This window comes from Chlorocebus sabaeus, chromosome 5 (genome assembly GCF_047675955.1).
Source record: "Chlorocebus sabaeus isolate Y175 chromosome 5, mChlSab1.0.hap1, whole genome shotgun sequence".
Lineage (NCBI taxonomy): Eukaryota > Metazoa > Chordata > Mammalia > Primates > Cercopithecidae > Chlorocebus > Chlorocebus sabaeus.
Genome location: NC_132908.1, coordinates 21,581,905 through 21,606,219, shown reverse-complemented (window position 1 = coordinate 21,606,219; position 24,315 = coordinate 21,581,905). Strand labels below are relative to the sequence as shown.

The following is a 24,315-nucleotide window of genomic DNA, read 5'->3' as shown; positions in this document are numbered from 1 at the left end:
CATGGTGGCGCACGCCTGTAGTCCCAGCTGCTTGGGAGGCTAAGGTGGGAGAATCGCTTGAGCCCAGGAGTTCCAGGCTGCAGAGAGCCAGGATCATGCCACTGCACTCCAGTCTGGTCCACAGAGACACTGTCACCCCCTACCCCCAACAAGACTGGCAGAGGCTGGGCAGCCTGGGGCTGATGAAGCAGAGATGTTCCCTGGATCCCAGGCCCTGGCACCCCTCAGGAAATACAAGAAAAAGAAGATTCACATCTGTTTAATGTGTATAAAGCCAAGGAAAGGACAGTTCCGAACTCAATAGAAATATTCTGTACAATTCATATGGTGGGGTTGAGGGGGAGGGGACGAGGCTGTAGAACCCACACCCGAACATGTACAAAAATAACTTACACAGCAACCCCCACCTGCAAGGATGATGCAGCTCTGCCCAGCCACCAGGGCTGGGGGGCACACTGCAGACATGGCACCGCAGGAGCCAACCAGTATGGGCCCCAGATGCAGGTGGGAGTGAGGAGGGCACCAGTCCGGAGGGGAGGGCGGCTATTAGGAGGCCTTGAGGCGGTTGCTGGCCGAGCGTGAGCTCAGCAGCTTGTCCACCATAGTGCGGGCATAGCGGAGCCGGCTGGCCAGCTCCTTGCAGCAGCCATACTCTTCCAGGAGACTCAGGCGGTACGTGCGGAAGTCCCGCTTCTCATCGATGTAGGTCACGGCTGCCATCAGTGGGCACAAGATGAGCTTGGTGTGATCCTGCAAGAGAAGAGGGGCAGGGATTGGTGATCCCAGACGCCAGTGTATGTTAGGGAGTAGAGGGAAGACACAACAGGTTATAGGTACCTGAGCCGCTCACTCCACACTCAACTCACATGGGCCACTGCCAAGCACGTGGAGCCTACCCCAGCTCTCTCCTGCCCCTGGTGACATCCAGCTCACCTGGAAGAAGTTGATCTGCACGCTGCCATTGCTGAGGTGCAGGATGATGGCACTGCGGGTGCGGAACCAGGTCCGCAGGTAGGGCAGCCGGGCGAGCTCATCACCTTCACGCGGCGTGATGTTGGCACCTGCCTTCAGCAAATGCTCACTCATGTAATTGCGGAAATATTTAAGGAGGGTGATCTGGATGAAAAGTAAGTGAGGGGTTCCAGAATTAAGAGTCTTGCCCTCCAGCACAGGTCCCACTCCCGCAACAGCACGCCCCATGGGCCGGACGGCACTTACCTTCTTCATCAAGGAGTTGGGATGGGAACTCACGGTGAGGTAGGACTCGGTGCCGTCACGCTCTATGTACTGCAGGCTGTCACCATCGTTGTAGAGGATGAGGCGTGTTGAGTCATTGAAGAGCACCCCCACGCTGTTATCACAGAGCTGATACCCTAGGGATCAGTGGAGAGAGGTCTCAGAAAGGGGGAATAGAAAGTGGGGAGTGGGGCTGGATGCGGTGGCACATGCCTGTGATTCCAGCACTTTGGGAGGCTGAGGGAGGAGGATTGTTTGAGCCTAGGAGTTTGAGACCAGTCTGGGCAACGTAATGAGACCTCATCTCTACAAACTATTTTAAAAATTAGCTGAGCGTGATGGTGCATGCCTGTAGTCCCAGCTACTTAGGAGGCTGAGCCCGGAGCCAGGCATAAGCCTGGAAGTTTGAGGCTGTAGTGAGTCATGACTGTGCCACTGCACTCCAGCCTGGGCGACAGAGTAGGACCCTGTCTCTGGGCAGTGGGGGAAAGAGGCTGGGAAGTCGGGGAGCACTGGGAGCTGGAATTGGGAGGCCTGGGATGGAGAAAGGAGGGCACTAAGAGTACCTGGGAGCTCAAAAAGGCCAGAGCCTGTAACAACTGAAAAGGTCACCTGGCTGTGCCTGAGTCACCCACCTGGTTCTGGAAGAAACCTACCAAGGCCGTACTTGTCCGAATAGTCCACCCACTTGCTGACCCAGAAGATGGGGATGCAGGCAGGATCCTCAGCCTCCTCTAAGACAGAAACAGACAATTGGTCAGGACCAGCCTCTTCTTCTCTGGTCCACACATGTGGCCCACACCAGGGAACAAGGAAGCCTGCTAGGCACACCACCTGGGCTCAGTTGAGAGGCCTAGGGCCCCAGAGAAGAGCAAAGCAGGGCCTCTGCTGCCAACAGGCTCAGACAAGCAGCAGCATAGACATCTCTACACAGAAAGTTTCAGCACAGCGCACCAAGTTTCACTCACTCCTTCATTCCACTGACCCATTTACTGAAGGCCTACTGTGCCAGGCACTGTTGCAGGTACAGTGAGCAACAGACAAAACCCCAGCCTCCACAGAGCTTACACTGTGGTTGCAGGGGCAAAGACTAATCAAATTAAGTATGGGGAAAATATCAGTGACTTCTATCATGGTAAGAGTCAGAGACATCTAGTTTTCCAGTTTGGAGTAATTAGGAAACTGTGAAGACAGAAGCCGGTTGCAAACACATTAAAATGTTATATTCAGTGCATGCAACAAACACCTTACTTTAAATCCAATCAAAGAAGAAGGACGTGTTGGACTATGTTGGGTGAGAAGTGTTATGGAAAACTATGCAGTGGGTAAGGGGATGAGAAGCACCAGCAGCGGGGCCAGGGAGATGCTCACAGAGGTGACACTGGAGCAGACACTTGAAGGAGGCCACAGTGTGAGCCATGTGGTGTCTGGAAGAAGTGCTTTCATGCCAGGGCCAGGGAGAAAGCCCTGAGGCTGCAGTACGTCTGGGTCTGTTATTTCAAGGGTCTTGAAGAAACAACAGGAACTTACTGAGCAAAAGAAACAGCGTGTGAAGGTGGCACATCGAGGTGCTAGAGTAAGAGACGGATCAGAAAAGGCAGCAGCAGCCACAGCAAGCAGGGCCTTGGATATCAGGAAATGGGGAAACCAATGGTCCTATGGAGACAGGGCCTGGACAAGTCACCAGTGCTTTGTTGGCCAAGGCTCCTCCTGCCTTATCCAGATGCCCCAAGCAATCCTGCCCCGCCCAGGGCCCCACAGTACCCACCTTGCCTGACCAGCCCACGCTCCGAGGGCTTGGAGGCATTGACACTGTGCAGCTGCTGCAGCATGTCACTGAGGTGGCAGTCGACCACCTCGCCTGTCTCTCGAACCACTGGTTCTTCCTTTTCCCGGGTACGCTCAGGCAGGGGGTTCTCCAAGCCTAGAAAGGTGACAAAAACAAGGATATTGGGAAGGGCATAGGACTCCCCTGCCACAGCTGAAACTCTTCCGAAAGAAAAATTCTCTTAGCTACCATTGCTTTGGGGAAACTGAGTCAGTGCCTGGTTATTAGAGCAGCAGCTGCCATGCTCAGGTGACAGGCACAAGTATTCACTGTGAGGCAACAGATCTTCAGATGCTCTGGCCTCTGACCCAACGATGTGGCCCTGCCCTGCAGGATACGACCTGCCACTCAGACAGACAGCTTGAAGGCAACAGCAGCTCAGAGCTGCCCAGCTTCGAGCAAAGAATTAAAAGCATCTTCAGCATCTGGGCAGATGGAAGGGCTGAGTAGTTCAGTTCATCCACAGAATGGATTCAGTTGGCATTTAAATAAAAACACAAGAAATTTTTTTCCACCCCAAAATTTGCTTTATATGCTTATTTATAACCAAAAAAAGCTTGAAAAGATACATGAAATTTTAATGCTGATTATATCTGGGCAGTAGAAACACAGATTATTTATGTTGTCTTTTTCCTTATTTATTTATTCCCCCACCAACATGTGGTAATTCTCCTTGCATAATATAAAATGTTTAAGTTTTCAATTACAAAACAATGCCATGATAGGGACTTAGGTATGAAATAATAAGATATTAGGGATTTGCTTTAAACACTCCAGCAAGGCCAGGCCCAGTGGCTCACACCTGTAATCCCAACACTATGAGAGGCCAAGGCAGGTAGACTGAGCTCAGGAGTTTGAGACCAGCCTGAGCAACATGGCAAAACCCTGTCTCTACTAAAAATACAGAAACTAGCTGGACATGGTGTCCCAGCTACTTGGGAAGCTGAGGTGGGAGAGTCACTTGAACGCAGGAGGCTGCTGTGAGTCATGATCTTGCCACTGCACTCCAGCCTGGGCAACAAAGCAAGACTGTCTCAAATAAATAATAAATAATAATAAATAGTACATAATAATTTTTTTAAACTCCAGTAACAAAAAAGGCAGGGAGGCTGGAATAAATAAAAAAAGTCTGTCCAAATGTTGATAAGTAGTAAAAATAGATGAAACATGGGACTCATCATACAGTTCTCTCCACCTTTGGGTAACTGAAAATTTCCTTAAGTTTTTAAAATGCTATATGAAAAATTAAAACTGAAAGAAAAAAAGTACGAAGCTGAGGCAGGAGGATCACTTGAGCTCAAGAGTTCGAGATCAGTGTGCGCAACAGGGCAAGACCTCATCTCTACAAAAAATTTAAAAATTGGTCAGACATGGTGGCACATGCCTAAAGTCCCAATTACTTGGGAGGCTGAGGGTGGAGGATCACTTGAGCCCAGGAGGTCAAAGCTACAGTGAGGTACAACTGTGCCACCGTGCTCCAGCCTGGGAAACAGAGCAAGACCCTATCTCAAATTAAAAACAATAAATGAAAACAGAGAAATAAGTAATCCTTTAAAATATAGCCCAAAGAATAAAATATCCATGAGTCTATTTCAGACATAACCAAATAAATAAATCAATGGGAGAGAAGGAACAGCTCTTCCTTACAGAAGAATTCCAATTATTAAATGTAGAGAAAGGAAAAGAAAAATTGCCATTAGAACATCACTGTAGGCAGGACACAGTGGCTCACGCTTGTAATCCTAACACTTTGGGAGGCAGAGGAGGATCACTTGAGGGCAGGAGTTTGAGATAAACCTAGTCAACATAGTGAGATCTTGTCTCTACAAAAAAAATTTTTTTTTTTTTTTTTTGAGACAGAGTCTTGCTCTGTTGCCCAGGCTGGAGTGCAGAGGTGAGATCTCGGCTTACTGCAACCTCCACCTCCCGGGTTCACGTGATTCTTGTGCCTCAGTCTCCTGAGTAGCTGAGATTACAGGTGCACACCACCATGCCTGGCTAATTTTTTGTACTTTTAGTAGAGATGGGGTTTTGCCATGTTGCCCAGGCTGATCTCAAACTCCTGAACTCAGGCAACCCGTCCACCTCGGCTTCCCAAAGAAAAAAATTTTTAATTAGCTGGGTATAGTGGCACATGCCTGTAGTCCTAGCTACTCTGGAGGGTGAGGCACGGGGACTGTTTGAGCCCAGGATGTTGAGGCTGCAGTGAGCTATGATTGAGCCACTGCATTCCAGCCTGGGTGACAGCAAGTCCTGAGACCTGTCTCAAAAAAAATTCCACTGTAGTAGCTGCAAGGTATGTGGAAACTCTGGGGAGTTTTTTGTTGTTGCAACTTTTCTGTATAAGCCTAAAATTATTCCAAAATGAAGTTTAAGAAAAACCAATACCTAAAAATTGAAAACTGAAAAATGAACTGAAGTTGTACATCAAATTGGTGATATATCCACAGAGCAAAAAAGTATTTCAAGTGACTTTTTAAAACTATGTATCCTTAGTGAAATATACTTTAAAGACAATTAGAAATGCAAGAAAATATCATTTAATAACAGGAACTCATATATGTTGAAAATTTTAAGCATATTAAATGTAAGGGAACAAGATTTTCAGTTTAAGAGAAAAGAAATATGAGTATAAACCAAACAAGTAAAAACAGATTAATATTGTGTCTGAATCAGACACTTAAAAATTACCAAAAGAAAAGCAGTAACTCCCCAGTGGAGGAGAAGAAAATCACTGTAAGACAGTATGTATCAATGTTAAATTTCCTGAACTTGGGAATTGTGCCAGGTATTATTGTTATGTAAAAGAATCTGTTTGTAGGAAGCATACACTGAAGCATTAAGGGTAAAGTGTAGGACGTATACAACTTTTGAATGTTCAGAAAAAAGAGGGCAATTGATAAATGCGAAAAAAAGTGTTAACTAGTGAATCTGGGCAAAAGGGGAGAATGGGAGTGTCTTTTTGGTCTCTGCTACGTTTTTCATAAGCTTACAATAATATAAAAAAATGTTTAAAAATGTGTGATTTGGAAATACCAACACAGACTCAATGTCAGTCTTCCCCCACTGCCACAAATGCAGTTCCTAATTCTGTTCTCTGAAGAGACGTAGAAGCAATGACAACCTAAGCAATGGCATGTGGTTTTTTGATTTTTAAGAAAATGTCCATCTTTTTTAAGAGAAGTATTCTGAAGTTTATACACGTATAAAAATGGCAAAGTGCCTGGGGTTAACTTTAATACTTCAAAGAAACAAAAATAAATGAATGAAGCAAACTTGACAAAATCCTGATAACTAATTATTGAATCTGATAAGTATGAGGGAATCCATTACATTATGCTCTATATGTGTACTTGAAAATTTTCATGCTGGCTGGGTGCAGTGGCTCACACTTGTAAACCCAGTACTTTGGAAGGCCAAGGCAGGCAGATTGCTTGAGCTTAGGAGTTTGAGAACAGCCTGGGCAACAAAGTGAGAATCTGTCTCTACAAAAAATATAAAAAATTAGCCAGGCATGGCAGCACACGCCTGTAGTCTCAGCGGAGATGAGAGGATGACTTGAGCCTGGGAGGCAGAAGTTGCAGTGAGCCAAGATCACACTACTACACTCCAGCCTAGGAGACAACCAGACCTGTCTCAAAAAAAAAAAAAAGGAAATTTTTATGTTTTTCAATGAATCATGAAAAAGTGTTAGAAATTTTTTTAAAGGCCAGGCGTAGCAGCTCATGCCTGTAATCCCAACACTTTGGGAGGTAGAGGTGGGAGGATCACTTGAGCCCAGGAGTTCCAAGACCAGCCTAGGCAACATGGCAAAACACTGTCTCTACAAAAACAAAAAAAAATTAGCCAGGCATGGTGGCTCATGCCTGACAGTCCCAACTACTTGGGAGGCTGAGATGGGAGGACTGATTGAACCCTAGAGTTGAAAGCTGCAGTGAGCTGTGATTGTGCCTCTACACTCCAACCTGGAAAACAGAGGAGAGACCCTGTCTCCAAAAAATTAAATTAATTAATTAAAGTGATTGGAAAGAATTTTTTAGGCTTGGTATTCAGTCCATTTTCTTCTTCTTGAGCATAGCAGGTTTATCCAGCCATGGTAAGGTCAGTCTTTCCCGGCAAGGCCAAGGAGCAGATGGGCATAGGAATCACGAATTTAAGGACAGAGGTCTGTCCTAAACCAAACCTGAGCTCTTGGGGCCAGGGACTAAGCCACACACACCCCTACAACCTGGGCTTTCTCTGGGGAGTCTGCTCTCTTACCCAGACCCTTGTTGTACCTTTATTGAGGACTGTGAGGGGCTTCCGGTTGCTGGGGTCCAGGCTGCTGGGAGCAATTGAAAACCTCGGTGGAATGGTCAGGCAGGTGATGGGGAGACGGGCAGGGATATAGCCAGAAGTAAAGAACTCGTCGTTAAGCAGCTCATTAATGGTTGGGCGGGCAGTGGGATCTGTCTGAAGCATCTTCTGGATGAGGGAGGCAGCCACGGGGTTGATGTGCTGGGGCAGAGAGAGGGACAGCCATAAGCAGAATGTGAAGGGGACCCGGAGTACAGTACGGCCTCAAAGGGGCTGCAGGCCAATAGACCACACGCAGTTCCCAGTCTCAAATACAGCCCAGGTTAGTGGTTCACAACTTGGTTCAATGCCAACTTCTCCACTGTCGGCTTTACTGAGCACCTTTGACAGAAGGGTCAATGGACTGTGGCCTAGCACCAACTCACTTTCCTGGCACTTACTATGTGCCAGGAAAGCATTCTAAGCACTCCTGTGCTTAGCTCACTTAGCCCTCACTAATACATCTAAGGGGTGGGGCTCTATTACCATCCCTTTTTTGCAGAGGAGGAAAGTGAGGCACAGAGAGGGTGAAGGCCTTGTCTAGTTGGCTTGATTCCATGCTGTCTCTGACAGTGAACTGACACTTTGTGATGGATTTACTATGTCCGTCCTTATGGTGACAGGCCTCTTGGCTTCACACAAGGACACTACACTTCAAACTGGCTGTGTGCTAGGCTTCTGCAGGAACCAGCTATTCCTTTAAATGCATTTCTGTTGGTGGTTGTGAAAATACACACCATGGCCAGGTGCGGTGGCTCACGCCTGTAATCCTAGCACTTAGGGAGGCTGAGGCGGGCAGATCACGAGGTCAGAAGATTGAGACCATCCTGGCTAACACAGTGAAACTCTCTTTCTACTAAAAATACAAAAAAAAGTAGCCGGGTGTGGTGGCGGGCACCTGTAGTCCCAGCTACTCAGGAGGCTGAGGCGGGAGAATGGCGTGAACCCGGGAGGGGGAACTTGCAGTGAGCCGAGATCGCATCACTGCATTCCAGCTTGGGCGATACAGTGAGACTCTGTCTCAAAAAAAAAAAAAAAAAAAGGAAATTGCACACCACTATGCCATTAGGAAGCCCTGGGATTCACAGTGATTCATAATTCTGTGAGCACTTACTACATGCAAGGCACTCTGTGAGGTGCTCCAAGGCAGGAACTCCACTTTATAGATGGGAACTATGGTTCAGAAGATGCAGGCCAGGCTGGGCATGGTGGCTCATGCCTGTAATCCCAGCACTCTGGGAGGCTGAGGTGGGTGGATCACCTGAGGTCAGGAGTTCGAGACCATCCTGGCCAACGTGGTGAAACCCCATCTCTACTAAAAATACAAAAAAAAAAAAAAAAAGCCAGGCGAGGTGGTGGGTACCTGTAATCCCAGTTACTTGGGAGGTTGAGGCAGGAGAATCGCTTGAACCTGGGAGGTGGAGGTTGCAGTGAGTCGAGAGTCGAGATCATGCCACTGCACTGGGGAACAAGAGTAAAACTCCACCTCAAAAAAAAAAAAAAAAAGAAAAAAAAGAAAAAAAGAAGATGCAGGCCATTTGCCCAATGTGATCTGGCTAAGTGGCAGAATCCATTTGAATTAAGATAATCCATTTCCAAAGCTTAAGCACTTTAGCCTCCTACTCCTTCCCACCTCCTTTGTTTTTTGCTTTTTACGCAACTTTTGGGCTACCCAATCTCTTGAGAATCTGCCAACTCTCTCCTCCTAGAAAAAATGCTTATGTGCACATACATGTCAAGTTCTGTATGTAATTTCAGACACAGGCCCTCGCAAGCTCTGTGGCTACCCTAGAGGTGGGATAGACCTATTTCTGGTCTTAGGATATTGCTGGGCTCCATAAACAGCTTTTGGGGAAAACAAAATAAATGTAAAGTTAAAGCATCACTAGTCACCTTGGGAATACTGTATTCATTCTTCTTGATCCGGAGGTAGGTCTCTTTTAGGCAAGAAGTCTCAAAAGGTGGTTTGCCCACTAACAAGGTATACCTGTAAGCACAAGGTAGGATTTGGCACCAGCCTCCCAGCCACAACCCAGACATAAGAGAAATCATCTCAGGGTCAGAACAAAGACCAGGCATCCTCTGGACACTCACTGTAACTCTGGGGCCCCTGAAGACAACCCCCAAGTCCATTGAGCAGCCCCAGGAGCCATGATATTGGCTAGAATGAGCCCTCAGCAGAATACACGTGGTGAGACTAGGATTCTTGGGGGCCAGTGATTTTTTAGCTGTGGCCTGTGGTCATCCAGGACTCTGTGCAAGGGCCTCAGAGGCTGCCTGTCATGCAAAACAGGTCAAAGGGCTACCTGCACTTACAGAAGCAGCTCTACCTTTAGCAATTCTGTACTTAAGTCTTCAAGTTTTCATTTGAAAAAACCCCACTGCGAAGATGTATGAAAGTCACTGCTACAACTCATTTCTAACTCTCCAGTACCTAGGCCCCAAACAAGAAAGGTAATACCTGAAAAGGCCCAAGCCTCTGCCTGCCACCAACCGCTGCTGATGGTCTCAATCCAGACAGACCACTGGCACGTCATCCTTCCATCTGTAACTCCTGGCCTAATTTCCCCCACCATGATCATGTTCATCAGTGTTTAAGACCTTATTGTGCACGGGAATTACCAAGTGACCTTGTTAAAAAATCCAGATTCTGACCCAGTCAGTAATCTGGGTCCTGAGATTCCGCATATAGGTTCCCAAATGATGGTGATGCTGCCCTGTGGACCACTCTAGCAAAGGACTAGAGTAAGGTTGTGGAGACGACTTCTCCTCCTCCTTCTCCTCCTCCTCCTCCTCCCCCATGTCCTAGGCTGCAGAAATCCAACAGGATACACCAGTGACAGGGAAAGATATGGCAGTTAGGCTTTGTTTGGGGGTAACCTGTCCCCTGCAGTAGGTTTGCTGTAAAGCAGGCTGAAAGGTCCACAGAAAAGGTCAGCCAGGTAGGATGTCCCAAAGTTGCCCCTGCTGAGACCAGGTAGGTCCAGAGATAACTCCCAACTTACATGATACACCCAATAGACCACACATCCACCTCGAAACTGTGCCCTTTCTTGCTCAGCACCTCGGGAGCTATGTAATTAGGAGTCCCGCACAGGGTCTTCTTCCTCTCCCCGTCATATTCGACTTTGGTTGCCAGTCCAAAATCCCCTGGGACAGAGGGAGGAAGAGCGGGTACTTAGATGCCAGCCTCTGCCATCTGTCAATGCAGAAGGCTAGTTAAGGTTTGACCATCAAGAACCAGGGCCATTTGATCCCATAAGCTTCTGCTCCTTGTACGCAGCAAGGCTTGTCCAGGAATCTTCCCGCCATGCTGACACCAGGGAGGTGCCTCCAGTGACCCTTCTCACCCCTCCCCTTAGAAAGGGGCTATGCTTCGAAACCGGAACTGGCAGGGATAGCAAAACTCCAGTGCCTTCAAGGATCAAGCAAGTTAACCTCCAAGACTTGGCAAGTCTGTGAAGAAGTAATAGGGAGGAGTAGAGACTGTGGCAAACAAGTCTGAAGGGGACAGCTGCTTTCCAGCCCAGCAAAGGGCTGCCCTAAGAAAATGCTGTCCTCGTATTACTGGAGCTTTCATGACTGTTTAAAAGGAGCTCTGAATCAAAATTTTTATGTCAAACCTTCCAATTTAAAAAATAAAAACAAATTCAAATTCTTTGTAAAAAAAGAAAAATGCTGTATTGGGGCACAAAAAAAATAATGCATCTGTAGGCAAGATACTGACTTGTGGGTTCTTTGTTTGAAATTTCTGGACTAAAGAGAGAATTCTAGAGGCAATCAACAGCCCAAACTTCCCACCATCTTCTTCCTTCCTCCTGGTCTCCTTCCTTTCTCCCAGCCTCCTCCAAATTCCAGCCTCTTGGAGTGATGTCAAGCACCCCTGCAGGCTCAGCAACTCACCTATTTTCACCTCCAGATCTTCATTCAGGAAAAGGTTGCCCAGCTTGAGGTCTCGGTGAATAACTCGGTTTCGGTGCAGGTACTGACAGCCAAGCACAATTTGCCTTAGGTAGTATCGGGCCTCAGGCTCAGTCAGGGCTTTCCTCCTCTTGTGCAGCTCCAGGAGAGACTGTGGATGGGAAGGAGAGGGCAGGAGGGATGGGGAGGTGGTATTGAGGCCGGTGGGGAAGGGAGAGGGTTACCAGGCAAAGGAAGCACAGGACTGGACTCTGGACTCCCAAAGGATGAAAGGGGGTCTTGGTGGGTTTCTCTCCTTCCCTATGCCCCCACCCCATTCCTTCTCCAGGACAACTGGCATCTGGACCCTGCCTTAACACTGTCCACAACCATTCACAGCACCCCTTCTCCTACTAGCTTTCTCCCTTACCTGGGGGTCCTCTCTCAGCCCCACTCTGGAAGTCCCCAGCAGCAGATCCCTTTCCTGACTCTTATCTCCCTCGGAAGGCCCGAAGTCTAGCTCCAACTACCCCCTCACTGACCCAGCTACACTCCGGAAGCTCCCAGTGCCCGGCATCACTAACCTGGGACTCCTCCCTGGCCACTCCAGGGCCCTAGCGTCCATTACCAGCACCCCTCCCCCCAAGTACCTCGCGTCCAGAAGCTGACCTCCCTATCAGCAACATGACTCAGACTCCACTTCACTGGAACCCCGTCCTCTAGCAGCTCCAAGAGCCAAGAAGCCCTTACCAAAGACACTTTCCATACCTAAGAGGGAGGCTCCCAGCACCCTTCTCTAGCAGCTCCAAGTCCCAGGTACTCCCTTCCTGGGCACTCTCCAGCAGCTCCAGGTCTGGGCGCTCCAACTGCCCCGCAGGCAGTTCCAGTTCCCCAGCAGCGACACTCACCCTCCGGCGGCAGAGCTCCAACACCACGAACACGAAGTCGTTGTCCTCGAAAAAGCCGTGGAATCCTACGACGTGCTGGTGGGCGAGGCTGCGGTGAATGGATATTTCCATGGACATCTTCTCCCTCTGGTGCGGCTTGAGCAGCAGAGACTTAGGCACAATCTTGCCCGCGAACACCTCCTTGGTGTCTGCGTCCGAGATCTCGAAGCACTTGGCAAAGCCACCCTTGCCCAAAAAGCGGCCCCGCACATAGCGCCGCCGGCTGCGTGGGTCCACTAGGACCTCCGGGATCTCTTTCGCCGGTGGGGCCGCCGCCGGAGCTCCAGGAGCTGCAACTCCGGGGACCCCGGCTTTCCCAGGGTCGGCCGGTGCCCGTGCCAGCTTCCCTGCAGTCACCGCCGCACTCATGCTCCCGGAGCTGCTCTGCTGACCTGGATCCGAGCAGACGCTCCGCACCGCTCCGCTCCTCCCTGAATTCAAACGCGGCGCTGGGAACGTTACAAAAGCCTGCGCGCCACTGATTGGCCGCGGGGATTTAAAATCCAAACCCGCCCGCCGCGCGGCACCATGGGAGCGCCCTGCGCAGCAGCTGCCTTTAAACCCGGACCCAGCCGGGGAAAAACTTGATTGACAGGGACGCCCGAACACGTGGGTGAGCCTGGGAAACGAAATCCGGCGTGGATGCGGAGACCCAGCCCCGAGAGGGGAGGAATTCCTTCGGGGTTTCTCCCTTTCTCGGGCGTCCGGGAAAGCTCCTGCAGTTTGCTGGCGCCTCCTCCAGGAAGCTTTTCCTTAAATCTTCCTCCACCTCCACCCCACCTAGAATATAAGCAATCTAAGAGTAGGGAACTGGCATGCCAGCAGGTCGTTTAAGAGAGCCTTAGCATCCGCCTCCCGATGCCGTCAGCTCTCAGCCAAGCCACTTTAGTTCACGAACTGAACTAAAATCTAAGTAAAAGTGTGCTTGCCAAACATACCTTCATGGCTAGTCTGCTCCTTCAAATAACTGCCGCTTCTGAGCTCCTCCGGATTACAAAGCAACGCTGCTTAAAGAAGGGGCCATGGAACAGCAGCATCGCCATCACCTGAGAGCTTGTTAGAACCGCAAAGGCAAACATTCAGGCCCTACCCCAGACCTCCTGAGTCAGTGTCCGCCTCTCAACAAGACTGCTCAGGTGATTCCTACACATCCTGAAGTTGGTGAAGCACAGTACCAGAGTCCTCCATGATGCAACGAAGCTGTCTGGCCTGCTCGCTACTGAATTTCCCAGGGCCTAAAATAGTGGACACTCAGTTTCTTGGTCAGAGGGACGGAAGGTTGGAAGAATGCCTAGCAAACTGGCAGGTCATAGCCAAATGTGTCTTGCAGGGTTTTGTTTGGCCTCCCACTTTTGTGTGTGTGTGTGTGTGTGACGGAGTCTTGCTCTGAAGCCCAGGCTGGAGTGCAGTGGCACGATCTCGGCTCACTGCAACCTCTGCTTCCCGGGTTCAAGCAGTCCTCCCGCCTCAGCCTCTCAAGTAGCTGGAATTACAAGCGTGCACCACCATGCCCGGCTAATTTTTGTAATTTTAGTAGAGAAGAGGTTTCCCCATGTTGGCCAGGCGGGTCTTGAACTCCTGACCTCAAGTGATCTGCCCACCTCGGCCTCCCAAAGTGCTGGGATTACAGGCATAAGCATCCATGCCTGGCCATTGTAAAACATTTACAGCATTTAAAAGAGGAGGTCATAAAAATTTGGATTTGTGGCCTTTCCTGAAAAAAATCAGCTCTAGCTACTTAACTCTGTGCCTACATGCTTTCAGTTTGCCACAGTTCCCAGCTACACCCCTTTGTTCTATAGGTGGCAACCCTGGAACAGCAAAATACCTAAGTTAGAAGCTCTTTCTCTGTGCCTCCTTAGCACCCTCTGATCCTTCATAGAGCCCAGCAAAAATCAACCATACTATAAGCATCCTTCACCTGCCTTGCAGCTAAGGGGAAGGGCAATGAAGCAATGATGCTGTCCTTTCCACCCCATGTCCCAAGCTCCCAGAGCAGTGCTTGGTAAAAAAAAAAAAAAAAAAGGGTACTTACTAAAATGTTGGCTGAATAAAAGGAAGACTTTGAAAAATTAAGTTATTTAGTACCCCTATGGTGTGAATAATTCTTTTTATTGGAATTTAATATACTTACAGAAAAAAATGTACATATCATAATTGTACACAGAGCTCAGTGAATTTTCACAAACTGAACACATCTGTAAACCACACCCAGATTGAGAAAGAGAACATGACAAACACCCTACAAGTCTCCCTTGTGCCCTGTGCCAGGGGTGCCACCACCACCTCCTAGTCTGATGATGTACTAGGAGATTCACAGACTCAGCCTGTAATCATACTTATGGCTATGATTTACTACAGCAAAAGGCTAGGAAGCAAAATCAGCAAAGGAAAAAAGTGCATGGGCAAAGTTCAGGGAAACCAAGTGCAAGCCTCCCATGGTCCTCTCCCAGCAGAGTCACACAGGACACAATTCCTCCAGCAATCAGCTGTGACAACCCATACACACTGTTGTGTACAAGGGAAGCTCATTACAGACTCAGTGTTCAGGGCTCTGATTGGGAGCTGGTCACCTCATCCTCTGCCTAACACATATGAAAATCCAAGACTCGCAGAAGGCAGGCAGATGTTGGGCATAATCCACATTGTTTGTACAAACAGTTTAGGCACAGTGAACCACTCTTATCATTTAGGGATTAATGAGAACCCTCCTGAAATCCAAGCTTTCAGATGCCAGCCAAGGGCCAGCCTTGCAAACAGGCCTGCTTTCTCATCTCTTTTCACACAGTCCATCTTCTTATTGAGGATTCTTTACAGCAAAATTATTATCAGTAGGACCCCATGCAAAAGGGTGAGACCAATCTGAAGTATGGACCTCAGTTCCTCCTGGTAGGGTCCTGGATTTAACCAGCTAAAATAAATCCCATTAACCATAAAGTCTATCTTAGAAATCCAGGTGGCTTCCTCCTTAATTCCTTTTTTTTTGAGATGGAATCTTGCTGTCACCCAGGTTGGAGTGCAGTGGCGTGATCCTGGCTTACTGTAACCTCCACCTCCTGGGTTAAAGCGATTCTCCTGCTTCAGCCTCCCAAGTAGCTGGGACTACAGGTACACACCACCACACCCAGCTAATTTTTTTATTTTTGTATTTTTACTAGAGACGGGGTTTCACCATGTTGGTCAGGCTGGTCTCAAACTCCTGACCTCAGGTGATCTGCCTGCCTCAGATTCCCCAAGTGCTGGGATTACAGGCATGAACCACTGTGCCCGGCCCTTAACTGCCATCTGAAACTTTTTTTTTTTTTTTTTTTTTAACCTGACCTGAGGCATCAATTCAGGCACAGTACAACTCTGGTCAGTAAGTGGAAGCTAACGCAAATGCTTTCCAGGGCTGAGGGGATATCATGAGAGTCATGGTCATGTACAGAAGCATAGTCCCAGGGGCACAGGTGGTACCCCTGGAAACAAAGAATTTGCAATATTAGGGCACCTCAAGCAGGACATCCATTAGTCAAGCCGTACAGGTGAACAGGCCTCCCACCAGGGGAGGTCTCCTGCCCTAGTGTTTCCAGTTCCATCTGAAAAGTTCCTGGAGTTCTTGGCTTCCAAGGGACTGCCTGAAGGCAGTGAGTCCCAAACAGTTTTGCTTGTTCAGGATACAAGTTGATCCATCTCATGAGCATGGATGACATTTGTGGGAGATCTTCATGGAAAGCATGGGAGCTGGACCCACTCTGTTGTCAGTCTGAACTCAAAGCACTCACAGCACATGGAAAGGCAGCAAGCATTGGGAATTTTCCTTCAGCAAGAGGTGGCTTCTAGGGATCGATCAAGCCTCCCCAGGTGCCAGGCTTTAATTATTTTCTCTAATGTTACAAAAACAGTCGTGCCCTGTTCAGCAATCATAACATTGCATTTTTTCAACCATCTCTTTCTCTCAGCCAGGCCTTTCCTCTGGAGGGTTTGTATGTAAGAGGCACAAAAGCATTTTTGTAGATAAACTTTTTTGTTTATTTTATTTTTCTTTGAGATAGGGTCTGGCTCTGTTGCCCAGGCTGGAGTGCAGTGGCACGATTTTGGCTCACTGCAAATCTCCGCCTCCTGGGCTCAAGCCATCCTCCTACCCTCAGCCTCCTAAGTAGCTGGCACTACCGGCACATGCCATCATCCCCAGCTAATTTTTGCATTTTTTGTAGACATAGGGTTTCGCCATGTTGCCCAGGCTGGTCTTGAACTCCTGAGCTCAAGCAATCTGCCCACCTCGGCCTCCTGAAGTGCTGGGATCATATGTGTCCATCAATGTGCCTGGCCAACTTTTTTTTTTTAATCATCATCCTAGAGTTCAAGTAGATAAATGTTTTTGTGCAACTTAACCAGAAAGACACATTCAGGAATTCGTAATGATGTGTGGAGGGTTGAACTGTGTCCCCACAAAAATTCATGCTGAAGCCCTAATCACCTGTACCTCAAAATGTGAGTATATTTGGAGATAGGCCCTGAAGAAGTAACTAAGTTAAAATGGGATTGTTAGGATGGGCCCTAATCCAACCTGACTGGTATCTTTCTTAAAAGAGACTATTAGGACACAGACACATAGACAGAGGGACCACACGAGAACACACTAAGAAGGCAGCCATCTGCAAGCCAAGCAGAGAGTCCTCAGAAGAATCCAAACCTGTCAACACCTTGTCCTGGACTTTCAGCCTCCAGAACTGCGGGAAAATAAGTTTCTATTGTGTAAGCCACTCGGTTTGTGGTACTTTATTATGGTATCCTTAGCAAATGAATAAAGGATGAAACTCTGAATTTTTTTAAATTTCAAAATGTGTTTACATAATCTTCCACCTCTTTTGTCCTGATTATTCAATGAGCAGCCTAAAAAAAGCCTAATACCTTTCTGGGGACAGCTACATTTCAATAATCCACCTACCTTACTAAGCTGTGTGTGCTGGGAGAAAAGTGAGGGAAGTAGAGTCAGGTTGTCAGTCCACTGTTGCAAGCTGCAACTAATCCCAAAAGCTGAATGCAACAAGTCAACAGCAGTGAGAGAAGCCCCAGAGAAGGTTCGAGTCTGATCTGTCAAAAGCAGGAGGAAGGGTCACAGTCCTTGTGATGTGCTCTTCCCCATCTTGCAGCTTTTGGCAAATATTAGAAGTTAGGACTGCAATTAGCCTCTGTATTAGAGTCAAACAGCCTATCAGCAACTTGATCTTAGATGGATCCCATTAAAGAATAAGCCCTTTTCAGCCAGGTTCCAGGATGTTTTCATAGTTTAGCACTCCACGGAGGGGGTCCTTAATCTCCAACGGCCCCAACGTCTAAGTCCTGGTCATTGAGCCTGTGTCTGCTTTCAGTTCAGCATAGCCCGCGTTGAGGCTCATGGCACACAGTAGCAGGTTTCAGCTTAGAGTCAGGGCCAGGCAATTAGGATCTGGGAATTTGAGATTCTGAACAAGCCAGCTTCTTTTCTTCAGCAGCAGTGAAGGCATGCTGTGTGGCCAGACAGCTGTGGTTCAAGTGACATGCAAGGCTGCCTTTTTATCTTGTTGGTCTTAGAATCCAATTAACCCACTCAAAAAAAACAATGCATATTAGACTAGACAATTATCAGCCTCTAAGGGTAGACATTTGATTTTGACAAGGGCTCATTAGCAATTTAACTGTATTTTCATTTTCCAAACAGATTGCTTCTCTTTACATGTTGTCTCCTTCCTTCCAGAGGCTCCAACAGGCATGAATCACAGCAAAAATCATCAGTTACAGGCCTGTTCTGGTTCCAATATCCGAAGAATTTAAATTCCAACCCATCCACTAGGGGCAAAAAACTAGAAAGCTGAATCCCACTAACACCTTTCGTATTTTATTTTTGAGAAGCTTTATTTGATTGGGGTGATTCCTCTAACATTTATGAAATTAACAAGCATAAAACTTTGTATTTAAGAGATGAGTAGCTGGGACTACAGGCGCATGCCACTGTGTCCGGCTAAGGTATGTTTTTTAAGCAATGAAATCAACCAGTAAAAACAAGTTTAAATATTTTTCATTCATACACTCAAGGCCTGCTGAGCACCCACTGCATGTATGTTTTACTTGTTCCATTAGAAATGTTTACTAAAAAATGGCCAGGCACAGTGGCTTATGACTGTAATCCCAGCACTTTGGGAGGCCAAGATCGCTTGAGCCCAGGAGTTCAAGACTAGTCTGGGCAACAGGGTAAAATGCTGTCTCTATTTAAAAAATGAACAAATACAAGAAAGTTAAAAAAAAAAAAAATGAGGATGTATTAAAGAAAATGCTCCTAATTCTCTTATGTCTTTTCATAGCTGTTTCCACATTCTCATATTCCCTTCTAATCCTTGTCAACATGGAATTTGTTTTATACAGTTGCAATTATGGTCCATTAATACAATCTATTTGTATGTTACCAGTAACAATAATACTAACAGTGAACCCTTATTGAGCATTTACTATGCGCCACACACAGGGCTAAAAGTTTTAGAGATGATCTCATTTACCTTGAGTTATTCACCCAAGGTTTATGGCCAGCAGACGGCAAAGCCTGAATTCCAACCCAGCTCTGCTGACTCCCAAGAACATCCACCTGCACACTGCCTCTTGGGCCTTGTTTATCTGGCAAGTCCTAAACCCCAGACTCATTTGTTCACTTGCTTGCTTCCTCCCTCCCTACCAAAACACAGTATGATCTATCGGTTAAACTCACAGACTGAAAACTCCGGGTTCAAATGCCAGCTCCTCTCTCACTAGCTGTAAGACCTTGAGAAAGTATTTAATCTCTTTGTGCCTCAATTTCCATGTTTATAAAATGGGGATAAAGTGCCCATTATAGTGCCCATTTCCTAGGATTCTATCCAGGAGATGATGTGCCTATTTCCTAAGGTTCTTGTAAGTACATTCTGCAAAGACAGCACTCGAAATAGTACAGGCACATGGGTTTGACACTTGTTTCTGTTATTATTGAAATAAAAAGAACCTGTACCTGTTCCCAGGAAGCTCAGAGTCTCTCACAGGCCTTTTCAGTTCCTGGGGCTCTCATATTTCCTCATTCTCCCAGACTCCTCTGACCCTACTCTTCCTCAGGCTCTTACTGCTCCTGTGGGAAATCAGAAAGAGCAGCCAGCAGACAACACCAACTGAGAAGAATGCAGCTGAAATGGCACAGGTCAGTACAGCCAAGAAACACCATGGGCTAATGTTCAGACCCACGGTCTGAAAGCCAGAGTGGGTGTGAATTTCACTCCCGTGTCTCTTTTCTTGGATGATTTTCATCTGCATGACCCATTTGCCCAATGCCCAGTGGATGTGAAGATACAGAAAAGTCCAGGTACTGCTTTCAGGGAAGTAAGATGTCCTGTGCCAACTCTTCTCACTTCAGGGTCCAAGTCAGAGTGCACAAGGAAAGCATGTGGGGCTGGCCCGCCAGCAAAAGCTTCAGGAGAGCAAAGGGTTGGCTGACTGGGCTGCAAGGGTAGTGTTCAGAGCCAGCTACCTTGGAGGCCAAGATACTGGAGGAGCTGCATAAAACATGGATTTTGCAGCCAAATAAGAACTGGCCTTGATTCCAGCTCAGCCATTTATTAGATGTATAACACTGGGCACATTTACTTAACCTCTCTGAATAGCAGTTTCCTCTGCTGTAAAACAGGCTGTGAAAATCCCTACTTTTTTGACAGTTGGGAGGATTAAATGTTTGCACCCCATAGATAACAAAACAAGGAAGGGTGATTTCTCCATCTCTTCTTTGTGGTGGACTGATTATAAAGATCAAGATGTTTTTACTTTTAAATTTTAAAAATATGTAAGAATATTATGCCTTATACTCTAAGGGGTTTTGCTCAAGGTTTATCACTTCCTAATAAAAGTAGGTATAACTACCATTTATTGAGCGCTGACCCTGAGCCAGTACTTATGCTTTACAAGTATAAATGCATTTCAATCCTTATAATAACCCTATCCAACTTCCCCGTTTTACGGAAGAGAAACCTGAGGTTCCATGAAGTAAGATAACTTGCTCAAAGTCACAAGGCTAGCCAATGGCAGGCTGGGATTTGATCAGCCCAACTCTAGCACTCACGCTCCTCACCACTATGATGGCTCTCAAAATGGGCCCCTCAGACCCTCTCTGTATTTTGATTCTTTGGCTTTCTCCCTCACTAAGCTGTGAGATCCCTATGGGCAAGAACTGGCTCCATCTCAGTCTCCACTGTATCCCCAGGACCTAGGCAGTGCTTGGCACCTAGTAGTGGCTTGGAAAGCATTTGTTAAATGAATAAATGAGTGATGGTGTCTCTTTTCTCTGTACAGAAAATGGTGAGGGGCCTACCTTCTTACCCCGAAATGCCAGCAAGCACATATTCTACTAAAAGCACAAGCCCATTGCTGGGGGGCTCTAGAAGTGTTTCAGTCATCATGTACTTGGGGGAACTGTAGAAGGTGGCAAGACATTTTGCTGAGACCGGTTCTGAAAAAAACAGGTCTTTGGACATGCTGTCCCAACACTGCCAGTATCATTTCAGGGGCCTTGCAGCTCCATAGAAGACCCCAGGAGACCAGCCAGCTGGATTTGACTACCTATAGTCACCATCCAGGTTGTCAGATGCCAATTTTTTTCAGGAGAATAGCTGAGGCTAGCCAGAATGTGGCTGGGCAGCACCCTCTAGGCTCTCACTGGATAGAACAGGATACGGAGAAAGGCCCCCTAGCCACCAAGACCTCTTCCTTATAGCTGAGAAACTTCCAAGGATATGTTAACTAGGAACAATGTTTGTCTGATTAATTTCAAGTCTGCCAGATGGGTGAGTGACTAAGAAAGGAACTGTGGCCTCAGATCCTGAGTGAACTGGTTCATGCAGAAGTGACTAATACAGAAGCTACCACCAACCCCAAACAACCACAAGGGTTCTGTGCAGCCATGTAAAACAGAATCAGTCAACAGGAGGCTCACAGGACAATCATTCACCTTTGTTTCCTGCACCAGGGGTCCTGCAATCTGAGACTTATCTGGAGCTGGAGTAAGGTCTGAGGCATGCTGGTGGGGTATGTGAGGGTTGGGGGTGAGGGTGGTCGCATCAAGGCAATCATTCTATTAAGGATGTGCTAGATGACCCACAGACTCAGGCCTGACTCCTCAGGAGCTCACAGCTAGTGGGGGTTCAGACAAGAACACAGGTACATAACTAAAACTCTATTGATAAGGGCCCCTCGGTAAGGTGCTATGGGCATCATAAGGAAGCAGTTCCATGGCCCAGTCAGCTCATCTGGAGGAAAAAAATAAAAAAAAAAGGAAGCAGTTCCAGACAGAAGACCATCTCCAAATGGTTCTTTATTGAACACCCACTTTGGCTAGGCAGTATTCTCCCCCTGCCCTCTAATCAGGTACCCCCAGTGGAGTATCCTCAGAAGGTACCTCCCAAGACCAGGAGTAATGAGAGACTGGGCAGAGGGTTAAGGGACAGCAGGGAGAGGGAGGAAAATGAAGATACCAGGGAAAGAGGAGAGGCCTGGACAGCTGACGCTTTTTCCTGCCCAGCACCCATTCGTCCCTTCAGGTAATATCATCTGCCACAACCACCAGCACCAACTCTCAGTCTCTGTGGGTACATGCCAGGCCTGTCCATTTGGTGTATTCCATCTTCCTGGCCACAATGATGACTTGAGGCTGGATACCTTCCTCGTCTGGACCAATGAGAACCAAATCCAGCAGTTCTGTCAGCAAAGGGGAGCTCTTTTTATCAAAAACTGGTGCTGTGGGGCCGGCCACACTGTGAAGCCCGAGAATAAAGCCAACTCAAATGAAAGCAGAGCTGAGAGCCAAAGAGACAGATCTCAGTTTGGAGTCCTGGGATGCAGCCTGAAGCCCAATCTAGCCCATCCTTTTCAGCTATATGAGCCATAAATTCTTTCTGCCCCAAGTGAACTGGAAAGAGTCCCAACCAAGGTCCTTCCCATCTGGCTGTTCTAGAAGTATTCTGAGGATAAGGAGATTTTCTTCTCTAGGGTTATAAAAGTAATTATGTGGTGACAGGCTGTTCCTAGGTCCCTGGGGTGAGAGCCACCATGGAGACAGAGTCCAGCTCGCCTTTCCTAGGATACACACTCACTACTGTCAACACATCTTCGAATACATCAGCACATAATTATAAACTCCTATTGTTTGTAGTAGCTACTGTTTTTGTCTTCCCACCATTTTGTTTCGGATGAAGAAAAGGTCATGACCCAGACTGGATTAATCATGTGGCCAAACACGCATGGCCATAGTGACTGACCCAAGAGGACATGGAACTCACAACAAACCACTGAGAACTTTGGGAATTTCCAAATTAGAACTGGAAGGGAAGAAACCTTTCATTCAGGGCCCCCAAGCTGGGAGGATGCAGGTCTGGAGCTGTCAGCTGTCGTGGCCCTAAATGCATGGAGAAGCTATTTATTTTGGTGGTTTTAATGTATAAACATTTAAAAAATGACAAGCTAGAAAGGAGTTCTAGATGGAACTAGTGGCAATGATTACATACAGCTATTCTGTTTTGCAACCCCCGCAACTGGATATTAAGTCAGGATAGCTCTTGCTAAATTCTAATCTTCAAGACTGAACTGTTCTGTGCTATTCACTTATGGATCAGAGCATTAAGCAAGGACAACCTGCTTAGCCTCTAACTTCTAAATCTTCTTTCTAAGCTAAGAGGTCAGAGCAGAACCAGGAAAGATTGTGCTATCTGGTCAGAAGGAGATGGTAAGAACAGCCCTAGCAACTTCATTTACTCCTGGGGCTCTGTGCCCACAAACTGATTTTACGAGCCCTTCATGTATATATGCGAATGGACTCAGAGTACAGACATTTTGGTGTGAATTGTGGAGTTTATAGCAAATACAGGGTGGGTTGAATGGTTCTAGGCCAGGGAGCAAGAGTTCACAAATGTGGTGTCTTCAATGAAATAAGGTAAGTACCTTGAGGCAAGCAGTAACTGCCTAATGCCTTCACATGAGAGACTCAAATCTAACACTTGGCAAAATTACAATCTGGGATGCTGAGGTCCCCACTTTTAGTGAAAGCCAAAGGCCCCAGGTCAAAATGCTAAAAAGTCTTTTACTAACTACCCTAGGACAGCTAAGGTCATTTTGGGAAGGAAAGAGAGAAACACTAATCACCCCTACCCTCAAGTTTTAAGAGCCAACAGGAATCTGGGCTCTGAAAAGTCACAAACACCTTTCCCAGGGTTATGAACAATTGCCAACAACTGGCCAAATGTGTTAGCAGCAGCAAAGCTGGGCATTACCTGTGTGAGAGGCTCTCAGCATGGGTAGTGTATGGCCGTGAGCAGCACACCAGCTACACAGCCTCCACACCGGAAGGGTGCTGCTGCTCTGCAGGTCCGTTTCAGGCAGGATCCAGCCATCCACAGGACCAAGGGGCTGGAGCGTTGGGAACAGATGATTCTGTGTTCCACAGATAATGGTACAAAGTGACTGTTCACAGATAAGGTGTAAGCACAGCATTTGAAGATAACTCCTCCAGATAGTCTGTCTGTTAGTAAATTCTTAAGAGGTTAGAGCCTTGAGGATTGAGAAATTCTAAAGAAATTTTTTAAAAGGAGGAGGGTGGTAGATGTCAAAGACAAGAGAGTTTTTTCTAGGTGCTGACTGGCTCACTTTGTCCTCAGGTTCATCTTAGAGCTCAAGCAGATTCAAGACATGAGGCAGAGATGCTAGACTTGTGTCAGCGGCAAAAACTTCTGGTAGTAGCTCTTGGTGACGTCAATCATCAGCTCCTGAGTGCACTCCGGGAGCTCCCCTGAGAAGAGTCCTGGGGAAAGAAAGACCCAGCTCTAAGAAGCTTAAAGAAGTTACAAGAGATTAAGATATTTCTCTGGCAATATCCCTCTCACTTCAATCAGATGCATGTCTGACAATCACTTAAACAATTGCTGGGGCTGTTCTGGTCCAGCGCTTGCTAAGAACAGCTAAACTTTTTCACAGCAGGACCCCAATATGGAGAAATTACTAAACAAAAGTCTTTCCTTCCTCCTCTGCAAAAGCAGAGATGTATGACACGGT

At 47.2% G+C, this 24,315-nt stretch overlaps 2 protein-coding genes across 5 annotated transcripts in view; both read right to left on the bottom strand.

Moving 5' to 3' along the window:
* Positions 1 to 243: 243 nt before the first annotated feature.
* PLK1 (polo like kinase 1) lies at positions 244 to 19,346 on the bottom strand. The gene is made up of 11 exons (XM_007988045.3): positions 19,244 to 19,346; positions 12,208 to 13,026; positions 11,303 to 11,471; positions 10,405 to 10,549; positions 9,293 to 9,386; positions 7,342 to 7,561; positions 3,005 to 3,160; positions 1,893 to 1,970; positions 1,219 to 1,373; positions 934 to 1,116; positions 244 to 750 (listed from the first exon to the last, which is right to left on the bottom strand). Exons 2-11 carry the CDS (start codon positions 12,613 to 12,615, stop codon positions 547 to 549), a joined length of 1,812 nt encoding a protein of 603 aa, XP_007986236.2. The 5' UTR covers positions 12,616 to 13,026; positions 19,244 to 19,346; the 3' UTR covers positions 244 to 546.
* DCTN5 (dynactin subunit 5) overlaps positions 14,340 to 24,315 on the bottom strand; it is a 36,273-nt gene continuing 26,297 nt past the window's right edge. For 2 of the 4 annotated variants that reach the window (XM_007988057.3, XM_073015241.1), the window contains one exon: positions 14,340 to 24,064. In XM_007988057.3, coding sequence (XP_007986248.1) covers positions 23,967 to 24,064 — 98 coding nt within the window. In that variant the 3' untranslated portion in view covers positions 14,340 to 23,966. The remainder of the gene's footprint in view (positions 24,065 to 24,315) is intronic. The other 2 variants (XR_012092930.1, XR_012092931.1) reach the window with 2 other exon arrangements.